The sequence below is a fragment of the Triticum aestivum genome, chromosome 1B (assembly GCF_018294505.1).
Source record: "Triticum aestivum cultivar Chinese Spring chromosome 1B, IWGSC CS RefSeq v2.1, whole genome shotgun sequence".
In the NCBI taxonomy this organism is placed as follows: Eukaryota; Viridiplantae; Streptophyta; class Magnoliopsida; order Poales; family Poaceae; genus Triticum; species Triticum aestivum.
In genome coordinates, this window is record NC_057795.1 from 8129388 (window position 1) to 8146188 (window position 16801).

Consider the following 16801-nt stretch of genomic DNA (forward strand, 5'->3'; position numbering starts at 1 on the left):
ATGGATCCAACTCTCGTGCACGGGCCGCAATCACCACCAGCACCACCAGGCAGAACCCTGGAGCACCGGCACCACCGCATCAGATCGCCGGCCACGCCGGGCCGCCGCCATCCCCCGCGCCGTCCGGGTCAGAGATGGAGCCGCCGACCGCGCACAGGGACCACCGCTGCCTGCACACGCCGGAGCGCCGCCGAGAGCCCAGCGCCCGCCACCGCTTGCCGAGGGTCGCCGCCGCGCGCCCCGAGCGGACTCCCATGCACACTAGGGGAAACTGCCGTCGCCCCCAAGCCCGCGCCGGCGCGCCCCGCCTCCAGCACGCCGCCAACCACCGCCGCGATCCGCCCGCCAGATCGAGCGAGTCATGGGAGAAGAGATCCCGCCGCCGCCGACGCCGACCGGGCTTTGCCCTACGGCGCGCCCCGACGGCGGCAAGGAGGAGAGGTCGGGGGAGGGACGAGGACGCGACGGCGCTAGGGTTCCCCCCGGTCGCCGTGCAGGGGCGACACGGGAGAAGTCGGGAGGAGTCGGGCGTCGGGGCGTCAACAAGTAGCATGAACAAGTTAATAAAGGCCAATGGCTTCTCAACTAAGTAACAAATAAGCTAAAAAATAGGTAAAATGAAATATGAATTGCATGGTTCTCTGGGATAAAAATATCATCTGGTGCTGCTGCTGTGCCGATTATCGGTATAATTTACGCCTGAGTGGTTGATAAAAAATCATGGAACCTTGTATAAGTTGCTACGCATAAATCACCTCTGTAGAACCCCCAAAAAAGTTCTGTAGACTAAGGTTTGTAATGTGGTGCAAGTTATGCAGAGAGAGAGAGAGAGAGAATACTGGCCTGTGGTGACCATGCCAGGAAAACATCTAAGGACTAGAAAACAAAATCCACATCAGATCGTCTTGGCCGGCTGGGATGTGATTCAGCGATGCAGCTTGACTCATATGTAATTTTATATGATAGCCATATTGTTGAATTTGATTATGATCCTACATGTAATTATTATGAGAGAGGAAAATATAGTCGTAGAAATTTTCATGTTATTAAATTACCTCTCTTGATGTTGAGATTGCTATTATTTTTTTCTTCTTCCTTGCATATGCTAGATATTTCTTGTCTTGATAATTTGTTTGCTTATAAAATTCCAATGGATAGGAAGTATTTTAGACATAGCGTGTTTTTCACATGCTTTTTTATGCTCTCCTCATGTTTCATTTTTTTATGTGAGCATCATTGATATTACACGCGTATCTTAATGGAAAGAAAGAGCTTGTTGGCAAGCAACCCGATGAATAAAATAAGTTTTTTGCTTTTATTTCTGTTCTTGTGTGTTTGCACAATTATGCTACTATTATGATTGTGTTTTAGTTTTTAAATTAGTGTTTGTTCCAAGTAAAGCCTTTAGGATTATGTTGGATGATAGTTGATTTGATCCTATTGAAAAACAGAAACTTTTGCGCCCAGCTCTGGAATTTTGTAAATTCACATAAACGTGCTTTTGCTCTGAATTTTTTACATGTGATTGATATACAAATTTTCCGCGTCATCCTAATTTTTCAGAATGTTTACAGTTACAGAAGTATGGTCAAAGTTCAGATTGTTATAGACTGTACTATTTTTGACAGATTCTGTTTTCGTTGCATTGTGTGCTTGTTTTGATGAATCTATGGATTGTATCAGGGTATAAGCCATAGTAAAGTTGAAATACCTGGTCAAATGCAATAATAAAATATGAATGGGTTTGTAACATTATTAAAGTGGTGATTTGTTTTACTATACTAACGAATCTCACGAAGGTTTTTCTCTGAAGTTTTATGCGATTGAAGTTTTCTAGTTTGGGGTGAGATCACGATGGATGAAGGAATAAGGAGTGAAAAGAGCCTAAACTTGGGGGCATCCTATGTTTCTTCTAACGACCATCGGTAATTATACTTGGAGTTATATTTTTATTGTCACATACGTCTTGCATTATATGAGTCTTTGCTTGTTTTGCTTTTTAGTTTGTCACAATCATCTTTGCTGAACATACATATTTAAGAGAGACAGAATGATGCCATGATTTGTTAGAATTTCTCTATGTGCTTCACTTAAATTTTTTGGAGCTATGGAATTGCTCTATTACTTCACTTATATCTTTTTGAGCACGGTGGTGGTTTAAATTTTAAAGAAATGCTCTCATACTTCACTTAGATTATTTTGAGAGTTATAATTTCTTTTGAAGAAATATCCTCTCATGCTTCACTTATATTATTTTGAGAGATAAAAATCTTGAAAAAATATTTAAGCTCTCGCACATTCCTTAAATTTGTTTGAGAGCATGTTATTAGCAATGATAATTTGCTTAAGATATGAAATTTGTCCCGAAGTGATAGATATTCAAGAGGGATATAATAAAAACTTTCATGAAGATCATTGGATATTATAAACTTGATTCCTTGCAATAGTTTTGCGATATGGAGATAGTAATATGTGAGTCATCTTGGTGAGTAATTATGCTTTTGTAAAAGTATTGGTGTTATGGTTTGTGATTCCCTATGCAAGCATGAAAGTCAATAGTTATGCAATGAAGTTACATACTACTTGTGATGCATTATTCGGTGTTAGTTATGTTTAATACTCATTTGTGATCGTTTTTGTTTCTTGGTTGGTCGCTTCTCAATCTATATGCTAGCCTCCATTTGTACGAAGCAGAAATACAGCTTGTGCATGCAACTCTTTAAAACCAAAGTTGTGCCGCATGAGTCTAGCATACCTATCTATATGCGGTATTTTCATGCAGAAGTTGGCCGACTGATCAATAAGGCTAGACCAAGGAGGCATGGTTGTGGGACATCAGCAGACACTGAGCCTGCTAGATGACAACAAATTTTATTGTTGGGATGTTTGCATCCTCTTGGTGCAGAGGTTGGAGGATCAAACAAGAAGTGTTTATTTTTATTTTTCAATAGAAACGCAAGGTTTATGGTCGCACTTTATTTCACTTAATATACGTTTAAGAAAAGAGGATGGTGCTATTACGGTGCAATATCCAATCCATGTAGGTGGCTAGATAATTTGGGAACTAAGAGAAGCTTCTCCCTTCTGCGCACTGTTAGCCCAAACACCTCCGTCATATCAACATCATTTGGTTCCAACCCTTGGGGTAGCTCCCAATCAAAATAGTACATAAGTGTCGCCAACATGATCTCAATGCTGTCAACCGCAAAGTTGATTCCAGGGCACATCCTTCGTCCTGCCCCAAATGGCAAGAATTGGAAATCATTTCCCTTGAAATTGACATGTGCTGCTTTGCCGTCATCTAAAAACCTTTCAGGCATGAATTCATCTGCGTCCTCCCAGGAGCTCGCGTCTCTGCCAATAGCCCAAGCATTAACAAATATTTGTGTGCCACTCGGAACTGTGTAACCATCGATGCAACAATCAGCCATTGCAAGATGCGGAGAAAGGAGAGGCGCCACAGGATGTAGCCGGAGCGATTCTTTTATGACTGCTTTGAGGTAAATCATGTTGTTCTGGTTGACTTTGCTGAATGCTCCTTCTCCCCGATGTATGCTGTTACTCCTGACCTCGTCTTGTAACTTCCTCATCATGTGTGGCCTCTTTACAAGTTCAACAAGGGTGAACTCAAGGGTTTGAGATGATGTGCTTGTTGCTCCAAAAAATATGTCCTCCAAATATTAACAAGAAATCTGTTAGATCAACCTAGCCAAATCGACATGTACTGTCTCCGCTATGAAATGATGGTGCGCATGACATGTGTAATTATTTTATTTAGATATTACAGCCGGAGGCATGGATGCTTACTGCCAGCATAGCTATGATGTGCTCTCTTGTTAGATCATACTCTTGTTGAACAGATAGCAGAACATCGATAAAATCAGCAACCTCTTTCTTATCAGACATCACGCTGTCCTTGCTATCATGGTCATCAATCACCTTTTCAAGTAGATCAGCCCATCTCTCCTTCATTCTCTCGGCTTTTGAATAGACAACCCACTTCAGCACACTAACCTTAGCCAGGACACGGAAGTACTCAAGGATGAATCCTCCTAGCAGTCGTGTGTTATCATTGATCAGGTCCTGGAACAGCTTGTTACGCCCTTCTTTTCGGAAGAACTTGCCTGATATAGCGCGACACGCAATGTCATTTGTGAACGAGCTTAGCAGCTCACTCATGTCCACCGTTGAACCTGTTGCGACTGCCTCATTGATCTTGGCCATGGCAATGCTCACCTATCATTCATATGTTAGGACGTCAGGGTTAGCTAATTTTTCACAGCTATTACCCTCTACAAAATGAAATCTATTCTTTCTTGAGGTCTTTTTTAATCGTCATGGAAAGTAAGATATGCATACAAACTATTGCTAGAATACATAACCAAGATCAGAGACTAAAAAAGAAACAATTACAATGACCTAAGTCCCCCCAACCTATCTAGGACCCAGCCCGCAAGCCGGTTGACCTGGAAAGCTCGGCCACCTCCATGCCTACTTCTCTATTTCTACTACTTACAATGACGTAAAGTTCCCTTTCCTGCCAGGCACAACGCTTCATCCAACCATAAGTAGCGTTCTCGGTCCCTCTATCTGTTTTGATTTTTTTCCCTTGTATCTTTGTTTTTTTCCCACCCGTTTTCCTTGAAAATCATTTTAATTAATTATACCATCTTTTACTGATTATGTTTCTCCAATATGTTTTCAGCAAATAAAATCCTAATATTTATTTAGTTAGGTATATCACGAGAAGGAGTTAATAAACATTTATTTACATGAACAATATGAGCAGGTAAATCATGGGTTAACATACTTATAGAATATTTACCCCGCTGCAAAGCACGAGCAATTATCAAGTCAACAGAAAAACTAGGGACCAGTAATTCAAAGTTGCAAGCTGGAGCACGACGGATGAAAAAGAAACATGTTAACAGTTTTTAGCAACATTTTTAAAATAGCACATACCATGTTCATATAAACATATCCCGTCAAAGAAATGGTTAGTTTTGTGGCATGTGTATAAAGAAAGGGATGTGAAAAGGTCCGCCAGGTTGTTAGCTGTCAGATCGGGCGTAATCTCGTGGCTGCGTTTCCCTAATTTTTACAACTAAAGTCATGCCGTGAGTTCCCTTTTGTAACACAGGTACTGTTGCTGAAATATTTTAAATAAAGATTGTGTTGCAGATTTTCTTTTTACAACAGAGGTCTAGTTGGAGTTTTTTTTTTACGTCTTTACTTTTTTGCAACATAGATGTTGCTTTGGAAGGAACTTTTGCAACACAAGTGATGTTGAAGAAAAAATGGCAACAAAGATCTAGTTGCAATAACGCTGGAGAATAGTGTGGTGCGGAGCCCAGGCCACACACAGGACACGCGTCAGGCGCTGGAGGCGGCGGATGACCCTTGTGTGCAATTTAAAGTTTTAAACAACAGTAAAGTTAGAGGTGAATATGTTCATATTAAATTACCTCCTCCTCACAGGCGCTGCGGAACGACTGCACCTTTTTGGCACTCAGAAGGTGGGTGGTGACGAGCTTCCTTGTCTGCCGCCAGTACTCACCATAGGGGGCGAAGCCAACGTCCAACATGCCGTACATCATGATATCGGCGACAACAGAGTGTGGGCGTGATGCGAGGATGTGGTCGTGCGCGCGCAGCACGGCCTCAGCGGCACGCGGTGACGATACGATGAGAGTAGGCACGGTGCCAAGCCGGAGGAGCATGAGGTCGGGGCCATGCTTCCTGGCGAGATCACGGAGGCAGACGTGCGGTATGGAGCCGACAAGGTGGAGATGGCCGATGATGGGCAGCGCCATGGGTGAAGGTGGGAGACGGCGGTTTACCTGCTGTCTGTCTGCTCTCTTTGCAGCGAACCTAGTCAACGAGTAGTGTACAAGGACTAGCACAAAGAGGAAGAAGAGCAAGAGAAACCATTCTCGTGGAGACGCCCCTTGCAGGAGTTGGTGCACAAGGTCTTTCATGATGTTCGTACGCCAGCTCCGTAGGAGTTGAGATGTGAAACAGACTAATTTTATCATCTACCAGCCAACTCTTGCTTGTGAATCGCAAGGGTACTGTCTTATTTTATACTACAAATATAGGGCTGCACCACTAGTCTTCAACTTGTTGTGCTCATACACGGCAGCAACAAACTATCATATTCCGAAGTAAGGAAACATTATCGTAAAAATTTCTATTCTATGCACCTAATCACACCCCTTTTTCTATAGGAATTCAGATACATGACATCTCACTTTGTATGATTTTCTTAGGTCTTGTTCTTAGGATAAAAATATCTTAGGAAGAGGAAAGTCATAGGAAATTAGATGACATGTATCTCAATTCCTATAAGAAAAGAAATGAAATTTGATTCATGTATTGGACTAACTACTGAGTGATCGGTGGTTAGTAACAAATCGAAATGATTGCATACATGCGAGGGGAGCGACGCATGCACGCGTGAAGCTCCAGCGGCAGGGACTGCATTTTTAAACATAGATGCATATAACAAGAAAACTAATAATATCGACAAATATTCTTTCAGAATGTTTTGTAGCTCAAATCGTCGGTATGATTGAAATACCGTTTTCACATAAACAAAACGCTGTGATGAGATCGTCAACTAAATCTCATGTTTTCACGACCTTTCTAGGTCAAAAGTTCCAATCTACATAAACTATCATGGTGTTTACAATGAGGTTACCGAGTATGTTTCAACTACTTTTTAAGTGCATCGGATTTACCATGATATTTGTAAGTAAATTATCAGGTCTATTGCAGGCAACGGGACGTAGCAGATGTGCAGCAGTAGCGTAAACGTACGCGTCACAGCATGACAAGTCCATTAATTAACGTGGCGTAGCACGTGATATATAGCATTAGGGTGCACCATATTCCACGTGATGCCGTACTTGGTGACTAGGTGAATGCAGCACTTACACGGCACGTAAGTTTTGATGAGTGGATCAACGATCTTAACTGTAGATTGGATGTGTATTGCTTGAGTTGAATTTTTTTTTTTTTTGACAAAATTTCTGATCTATTCATCTTTAATCACGACAGTACAACGAACACCAGAAATAACAAGAAATACATCTAGATCCGTAGACCACCTAGCAACGACTACAAGAACTGAGTCGCGCGGTGTCATCGCCCTTTCCTCATTGGAGCCAGGCACAACTTGTTGTAGTAGATAGTCGAGAAGTCGTCGTGCTAAGACCCCATGGGACTAACGTAGTAGAACAACAACCACCGCCAATGAAAAATAGCATAGATCGAAAGAACCTAACTTGAAGAAATGTGAACGTAGACCAGATCCGAACAAATTCACAAAGGATAGCTCCGTCGGAGACAGACCTCTACACGCCCACTGACGATACTAGATACACCACTGGGACAGGGCTAGGCGGGAAGAATCTTATTCCATCTTCAAGGAGCAGCCACCGTCTTGTCTTCCTGAGTAGGACACAAAACCTAAAAAAATATTTAAAGAAACATCTAAAAACAGAGCTCTCCCGCCGGCAAGGGCCAGGATCCACCATGCCATCATAGCATTAAGGCCACCAGAGACGTTCCCTCAAACAAATAAATAAAAGGCTACCAGAGACGTGGCGGACCGGTGGCGGCACCGGCGAGAGACGAAGGAACCTTAAGCTTTTCTTGGGGGAGATTAGCAAGAAAGTTGTTATGATTCCATGGAAGAGGAAACCGATGACTGCTTGGTTTATTGCAGGCAACGGGACAAAAGTCTTCACAAAGTGCACACCACACCAAGCTAAGCTATGATTAAAGCGCCACAAGACATACAAGAATGCATATTCGAGTCAAACGGTTGGTGGTAAAGATGTGTGGTAATATGGCTGCTAATGAATGGTGGGTGGGTGGGACGAGGAGATTCTGTGCCCAGGCTCAGCACCACCCACAATGAATAGAAAATTCAAAACAAATACTAGAATAATTCAAAAAATCCAAATATTTTAGCATGGAAGAATTTGGTGCGCTCCAAATTTTAAATCATTTGAACATCTGAGTAGCTCGCAGCAAAAAAGGAAATTTTGGGGTATGCGACTATTCACTGTTCATGTATCGTTCCGGTCCAATTTGTCCTTTTTTGTTGAGAGCTACTCATATGTCCAAATGATTTGCAATTTGGAGCACACCTCACGCATCAAATTATCAGTCATGCAAAAAACATTAGGTTTGTTTTGTATTTTTTAGTATGTTTTGTGAATTTTCTCTTTATCGGATGCAGATGAGTCTGGGCTCAAAAATGGAAATTCGGGGCGTATGGAGAATGCTATGGATTCGAGCTCTATTTTCCTCTTGGTTCTTGAATGTGTGGTTTCTGAACCCATTGAAATGACCAAAGAATCACGCTATTTCAACTTTGCTAGTCCTTGGGAACTGTGTAGCGATGGATAATTCAGAAGAGAGGAGGGAGCGGGCGTTGAGGGCGGTACACAGATGTTCTGTACAGTATTGTGGTGACAAATGGTGAATAGATCGAAAGTACAAATGAACAGACCAAGTGCATAAAAGTTCAACACAAGGTGAGGTCTGGGGTGGGATTATAAGAACCTAGTCTTGCCCCTGCGAAGTGCAATGCGGAGAGGTTGGTTTGAACCAAGGACCTCTTGACACAAGTGGGAGGACTTCACCACTGCGCCAGGCCTGCCCTCTTAAATAGATCAAAAGTATTTCAAAAAAACAGAGAACTCGAAAGAGATGATAAAAACCATGATCAGGTCCCTAGCATATGCCCAGTGGCGTCATCACCGGGGACGGCTCCGCTTGGGACGGTGATAGACTCTACACTGGGGAAATAACTTAAAAGATTGGTAGTGACCGGCAATGTCCAGAATAGATTAGGAATGACATAAATGGTTCTATCGTATGAAATATGATGTTACTTCTCCATCTCTCAGAAACAAATCTCAAGGTTGTCAAACCATACTAGCAAAGCGTGTTTCACAGTTCACCAGGAAAAACCAGTCCAATATTTCCTGCACAAGTTCCATGGAGAAGAAACGGGTGGCCATCATTGGCGCCGGCATGAGCGGCCTCACAGCTTGCAAGCACCTGCTTGAGCGTGGCTTCCGGCCACTCGTGTTCGAGGCCGAGGCCGACACCATCGGCGACGTGCGGGCGCACCGGCACGCCTCGACGCGCCTCCAAACCCCACGGCCACAGTATGAGTTCATGGACTTCCTGTGGCCACCGAGCATGTCGGATTTGTACCCGGACCATAACGAGGTCATTGAGTACCTTCGCTGGTACGCATGCCACTTTGGCTTGCTAGAGTGCATCAGGTTCGGCAGCCGGGTTGCTGCTCTGGGGTACACCGGTGCTGAGGAGGAAATGATGGCTTGGGAACTATGAGCCAGCAACGGCGAGGCGTTCGGCAGCGGTCAGGGCGAGTGGCGGCTCACCATGCAGCACTGGAACGACGTTGAGGTTTGAGCAATCATGAAAGAACAAAAGAAATATTTTTTAGTTGGTCAACTATCTAAGTTCAAATTACGTCCCTTGCCACAACTCTAAGTCGACACATTCTCGGAGTGTCAATTTGAGTTTTGTTTGCGTGTTTGCTATATGTAAATTGACTGAAAAACGAATTTGGGTCAGTTTGAGCTCCGAGGCTGACCCCGGAGCGCCCCCTTGAGTGAGAGCAAGGCATGGTGTCACATGTGTGGCCAAACTGAGAACGAGCCGGAGCTGGAGACGGCGTGGCTTAGATGTAGGCGATGTGGATGATTGATACGTGGAGATGGGAATGCCTTTTCCTCTTTGATTTCAATTCAGATTAGAGAGCACCCAAGCCGGAAGCGAGGACGACGTGGCGAGCGTGTAGACGGCTACCCCTGCGTGGGCCTTGTGCCCGCCCCATGGTTCACTTGCTGCCCCAACATTGGGATGTGAAAACAGCTTATTTGGACGGAGACGCAGTTTTTCTGAGGATCCTACCAGGCCTAACAGCTACGATTGTAGTCTAGTGTACTTGTGATGTAGGGCGTAACTGCTTCGTTATTCCGGGGATCCACTGCTTATGTGTTCTATTTTCTGTTGCCCTATAGTGGCACCTGAGGCAGCATATGTGGTTACTGTGCCCCGTGAGCCAGCTGGGGGTGTGTGATGTAAGACGGCTCCTTCGGTTTATTTATACTCCCTCCGATCCATATTAATTGTCGCTAATTTATTACATTAATATGGATCGAAGGGAGTACAACGGAGCTGGGGCAGGTGCCCTTTTCCTCTAAAACAACCTGACCAATTTGTTTCCCTGAATTCTCTTCATCGTATTTTTTTTTTGAATTTTCACCGGGGTGGAAAGGAAGCCCTTCCACCACCTGTATATATTGCGTAAAGGGCCAAAAGCCACCAGAGAATTCAGATTTTACAAGGGGGTGGGGAGAGCTGAGGGTAACTCTCAGGAGCAGCAACGGCACACCGGCCCATCAACGTATTTAATTTGCAAACATGAAAACATGATTTTTTTTCTGGGTCTTCTTTGATTTCCACATTTTGTCAAACTTGTATGCTTCCGTAGTACCATGTGCACAAACCGCCTTCAATATCACAAGAATCGAAAGACGGTTTACACACTTGGTCTACAAGAATTTCTGATATTAATGTTGATGCATTCTGTGAACTTAGAATCTACTAATAAACTAGATTCACTTGTTGAAAAACTGGGGTTAGAGTGCCAGCGGATTGGCCAATGTTGATCATTTATGGCATATGTAGACACACGTGGCCGACTTCATGGTGCCATGCGTCGGATGGTACAGCGGCATCCCCAGTATTCCAACTTTCCCACGGGAGAAAGGCCCAGAGGCCTTTAATGGCACAGTGATCCACTCCACGGATCACACCAACATGGACGATGCAGAGGCCACCAAACTCATCAAAGGCAAGCTCGTCACTGTCGTCGGCTACGAAAAGTCTACTCTCGACATCACCACGGACTGTGCAAACATGAACAGTCCGACGAATCCTTGCACAATGATTATTCGGACGAAGAGATGGATCATCCCTGACTTCGACGCTTGGGGTGTCCCAGTTGCTTTCTTCAACTTCAATCGCTTGTCCGAGCTCCTAGTTCACAAGCCAGGCGAGGGGCTGCTCCTTAGCTTGCTTGCTACCTTCTTGTCACCCTTGTTATGATTTTTTTTGGGTAAAGTTTCTTTGTAGCTCGAGCTTCACGGTCCCTCCTATCTAGTCAATTCGTTTGCTTTGGGATTTGTGCTGGAAAGGAACATCAGGCAATGTAATTTGCAGGGCGCGCGGTCATGTACAGATAAACAGTACCCAAAGGTGGGCTAGGGCCCTAGGCCTGTATGCTAGTGCATGCAGCAGGATGTGAAAGGGAGAGAGAGGGTGGAGAGTGGCCGAGAGAAAGCTGACTTTTGCCAACCACGATCACTGTGCACACGTGACAGTCTCGGGGAGACGGGGAGGGAGAGCTGGAGAAATAGGAGGAGATAGATTGTGTTGATGTGCTGCAAGAGAGAGGCGGAGGAAAGAGAGTGTTTTCTTGTGAGCGAATTTTTTAGAGAGAGAAAAAAGGTATGAAAGAGTGGCTGTGAGAGCCTTGAGAGATAGCATCAGGAGTGAGACAGTGCTTTCGTACATGCATGTGAGAGAAAATTGGAAGCAAAGAGAGATTGTGTTGCGCATGCATGCATGTGTCAGACTGATTCTTGGGTAGAGAGAGCATGAGGAGAGTGAGATTTGTGCGGCAAATTTGACAAATTTGACCTATAGATGGAATCAAATCATAGAATGAACTATCCGTGAAACTATTGCACGCGGCTGACCTTTTTGTATGACGCCCGTCACGAAGGCGCCACACTACACCGTGCAACGCCTCACAGATAGGCGCTACACGGCCAGCATCGCACACGTGTGATCAAAAAATTACTAAGTCGTGTGCAGCGCCTGAGAGCTAGGCGCCACACCATACAGTGTAGCGCCTAGCTCCTAGGCGTTGCACTAGTGCAGCGCCTAGCTCCCAGGCGTTGCACTGGTGCAGCGCCTGAGAGCTAGACGCCACACCATACAGTGTAGCGCCTAGCTCCTAGGCGTTGCACTAGTGCAGCGCCTAGCTCCCAGGCGTTGCACTGGTGCAGCGCCTGAGAGCTAGGCGCCACGGGTCAGCCGCGTGAAATAGTTTTACGAACAGTTCATTCTGTGATTTAATTGCGTCTATAGATCAAATTTGTCAAATTTGCCGATTTGTGCATGCATGTGACACCGAGAGAAAGCATGTGGGGCTAGTCTGACAACCCATTGGCACATCATGTCATTTACCGTGTCTCGATTAGACCTATCAAAATTCTAAAATTTGTAGGCCTCGCCTCCGACTACTCGACTAGGAAGCAGTGTCTGACACAGCTGCTAATCTTCTTTTCCAGGCACACATCCACATTCACACCCAAGTCCACAATGAACGCCTAGGATAGTGGGTATTATGTAGCCTGTGCTACAAAAAAACACTCTCTTTTGGGTAAAGTTTTTTTTGTAGTGTGGTACGAGTAGAATTTGAAGTAATAAGGTGTAGAATCTAACAATAGATCGGCCTTTATATATGCATGTTCTCATTTCGTGCATTAATTCAACTTGATCAGAGATGGATGTTATCAAAGTTTGTTGAGAGCTTCTACATGTGGGCAGTGCCCATGAGGAAGCATGGCATCGTGCCGGAACATAGCTTCTTCTAAGCTTTGAGCTCATGGCTTATTGCGGTAATGCCAGACAAATTCCAGGACAAGGTGGATCAGGGAAGCATTATTCTCAAGAAAACAAAAAAAAAAAGCTTCTGTAGAGATGGCATCATTGTAAAAGGTGAGTCTGCACTGATCAAGAGAGACCTTGTGATCTTTGCGACCGGATATAATGGAGATCAGAAGCTGAAAGAGTTGTTCGCCTCGCCTTTGTTCAGAGAAATCGTTGTTGGCACACCATCTAGTGCCAATTTAAGTTCCTTTCAACCCTTTTTAATTTTTGGTCAACTTGCATGAGCTATGTTATGCCTACCTATGTAGCACAATTAATTAACCATAATTGTCATGAATTTGACAGGCTATGCGTCCACCCAAGGATTGCCGAGTTAGCAATTGCTGGCTACTCCGAGAGCATGGGAGATCTACACACCTCCGAGATACGGTCCAAGTGGCTGGCCCATTTTCTCGATGGGGGGTTTCGATTGCCTGCCATATCATCAATGGAGGGAAATGTAAAAGACTGGGAGGCATACATGACATGCTACTCTGGTGACTACTTCCGTCGATCTTGCGTCGGTTCTATCGGCATATGGCACAATGACCAGCTATGCAAAGGCATGGGGTGTGAGCCTAGGAGGAAAAATGGGTGTCACTCCGAGAAAGTAAAATACTATACTATGGTATTTTACTAGTTAAATATATGGTTAAAATTTGATCCAAAATACATGAGGACTAAAAATTAAAATTCAGACGGGAACTATAGTATTGTCATCGAAGCAACGTAGCCAATAATAATTATTTGTATCCTTTGACTTTCCGAGCTGAGTTGTTTCCTCTGGTTAGACACTGGTATTGTTACGTTATTAAACTGCAACATTGAAGAATCCATATGGCATACTATATTATCGAGTGCAAGTGGCATAGGCAATAAATAAAATAATTCTAATCGGCAGACTAGTCTGCTGACCTGTTTTTATTGATTTGCTCCGTCGGCCTAAAAGCAATGGTATTTTAATATGCAATATTGGAAGACTATGCGTAATACGTTCTTGTCGTGGAAGCAATCCAGCCAATAAAATAAAACCAATTTTATCCATAGAATAGTCTGCTAAGATATTTCTTATTTAGAAGGATTTAGGGAAAGGTACCCACCTTTTAACGGGAGAAAAGCAGTGCGACTCCCGCGAAGCGAATGAAGGGAAGCTCTTCGAGCTTTCTTCGCCAGCGGCTTATGTTGCTTCATCAACAAGAATAAAGCATCAAGAAAATACAAACACAACGAGCACACACCCGATTGGCATGATTAGGATGGATACAATCAACACTGACGCACACACAAATCATCTATTCGCCATAGAGCAAAGTCATATATACCGGAAATATTCCTAGGAGGAAGAAAAAGAAAAAGAAAATGCGGAGACCAAAATATCGATCGATGAACTAAAACAATGACCATTTCGGCCCCAATCCTCCCTTGAAAATACAATGACAACAAGAAAGGTTGTCCAACAACAACGCCTGTGAGAAGTAAACATCGCCGGATCCATCCACCGAAGGCTACATCCTGGGTTTTCACCCTAAACATCACGTTCAATCAACTCTAAGCAATGCCTTCAACAAGCTAATTTCACAAAGACACAACCATGACCTTGTATAACCAACAGGAGATATTGCAGGAGTGGGCGTTTAGAAATGATAGGTTGCCTTTTGACCAACAGAGCCAAGCGGTGCAACATGGACTGGCCATGGGCTGCGAGGACACCAAAGTTACCAACAAGAGATCTGTAACTCCCCTGCAAGCACCGCTGGGGACAGCTCAAAAGGGAGGCATTGCACATGCTCCAGGTCCTACGCCGAAAATCCATATCAGACATGATACCACCCAAGCCGAGCCTAGATGTGTCAATGTTTCCTCTCTACCACTACGGTGAGATGGGTAGAAAGAGGGATCTGCGACAATATACTTATTGGGGGAGCTTTGGTTGGATCCCGTAACCATTTTCATCTGCCATGGAAGATGACCCCTGCTCGCCCCTAGTCGACGTCGGAGTGAAGCTCCTACATGAAATAATGCCTGACACACTAGAGGCAAACCCAAGCCTACACTTATCCTACAAGAATGAGCTAATCTCCTAAACTGTACCCGCACTGACTGCTGGAGGCGAGAGAGATAGGAGCCAGAAGCTCCAAGGTGAGTCTAAAAGCAAAGGGTGTTCGGAGCAACTCAAAGAGAGAGAGAAAAGATGGAGAGATACATAAGAGGGAGAAAATAGTTATTCTGTCCCATTGGGTCACGACGAGTCCAGACAGAGCAAGTAGACTAGCTATAAAGTCAGTGATATAGGCTCATAGCATACTACTACTAACTAGCCAAGTGTTTCACATTTCTGAAGGGAAAAGAAGAGGACAAAGCTGCGTGGCTTCCATGGAGAAGAAGCGGGTGGCCATCATCGGAGCCGGGGTGAGCGGCCTCACTGCGTGCAAGCACGCGTTGGAGCATGGCTTCCGTCCTGTCCTGTTTGAGGCCGACGCAGACGCCATCGGTGGCGTGTGGGCACACACGCTCCCCTCAACGCGGCTCCAGACACCACGGCCATATTACCAGTTCACCGACTTTCAGTGGCCACCGGGAGTGTCAGATTTGTACCCTGACCATAACCAGGTCACGGATTACCTGCGCTCTTATGCGCGCCACTTCGGCGTGCTAGAGTGCATCAGGTTTGGCACCCGGGTTGCTGCTCTAGAGTACTCCAGTGACGTGAACGAGGTGGAGATGATGGCGTGGGATCAGTGAGCCGGCAATGGCAAGGCGTTCGGCAGCGGTCGGGGCGAGTGGAGCCTCACTGTGCATCGCGGGGACCATGTTGAGGTGAGCAATGATAAAGTTTTGGTTACTGTAAAATCTAAGTGAATGTTTGGTAAATTCTGATGACTTCTGCATGCACAAGCACAAACAGATCCATGTGGCCGACTTTGTGGTTCTTTGTCTCGGACGATTCAGTGGCAGGCCCAATATTCCCGCTTTCCCGCTTGGGAAAGGACCAGAGGCCTTTGATGGCACTGTGATCCACTCCATGGATTTCTCCAACATGAACGATACAAAGGCCACCCAACTCATCAAAGGCAAGCTCGTCACTGTCATCGGTTACCAAAAGTCTGCTCTGGACGTTGCCACACGATGCGCAAATGTAAACGGTAATATCCTGTCCAGCCTCTATCTTTACTTGCTATAACTGAGTATTTAACCAAAAACTACCACAATTCACGGAAACGTGACAGAAAACTACCACTTTACGATTTTGTCCCGAAAACTATCACTTTTTTATTAATCCGTGACAAAAAACTACCAGGTGTGAAAACTGCTCGCTTTGCCTGGGTTAAACGCGAATCTGACAGCCCGACCCCACACATAAACAGGATAAAAATGCAACCGGGTCCCTAGTTTTTTTCAAAAAAGCAATCGGGTCCTCCGCCTCCTTCTCCTCCTCCGCCTGCGAGGCCGTAAAGTCAGTGCCTGACTCGGATATGCCGTGGAAGTGGAACGCCTCCTCTTTCTTCAATTAATGTGAATACAAAACAACATAAAATTTTTGCACCTGCAAGCAAATCTCTAAATTCATTGGAGTGGACTACGATTAATGGCTATTTTGATCAATGCATGCAGGCAATGTGTCCATCCTAGGATCCCCCAGTTAGCGATCATGGGCTACTGCGAGAATGTGTCAAACCTGCACGCGTTCGAGCTGCGGTCAAAGTGGTTAGCACACTTCCTTCACGGCAGCTTCTGTTTGCCTAGTATCCAATCTATGGAGGAGAATATAATGGAGTGGGACAAGTATATGAAACGGTACGCTTCAAGCCACTTCCGTCGGTCGTGTATTGCACTGGTCCACATCCTGTGCAATGATCAGCTGTGTCAAGACATGGGGATTAATTACCAGAGGAAAAATGGATTCCTGGCAGACTGGGTGCTTCCTTATGGACCAGCAGATTACAGCAGCATCAACCGGCGGAATAACTGAAATATTTCAATCATTTCACATGTGGCCTTATTATTAATTGAAGAAAGAGGACATTCCAGT

General features: G+C 44.8%; 1 protein-coding gene and 1 pseudogene across 1 annotated transcript; one reads left to right on the top strand and one right to left on the bottom strand.

The window, feature by feature from the left end:
• Positions 1-3017: 3017 nt before the first annotated feature.
• On the bottom strand, positions 3018-5849 carry LOC123083859 (indole-2-monooxygenase-like). The gene is made up of 3 exons (XM_044505750.1): positions 5466-5849; positions 3808-4236; positions 3018-3671 (listed from the first exon to the last, which is right to left on the bottom strand). The coding sequence occupies exons 1-3, from the start codon at positions 5811-5813 to the stop codon at positions 3018-3020; spliced, it is 1431 nt and encodes a 476-aa protein (XP_044361685.1). The 5' UTR covers positions 5814-5849.
• A 9295-nt stretch (positions 5850-15144) lies between these two features.
• LOC123075553 (putative flavin-containing monooxygenase 2) lies at positions 15145-16415 on the top strand (annotated as a pseudogene).
• The last annotated feature ends 386 nt before the right edge of the window (positions 16416-16801 follow it).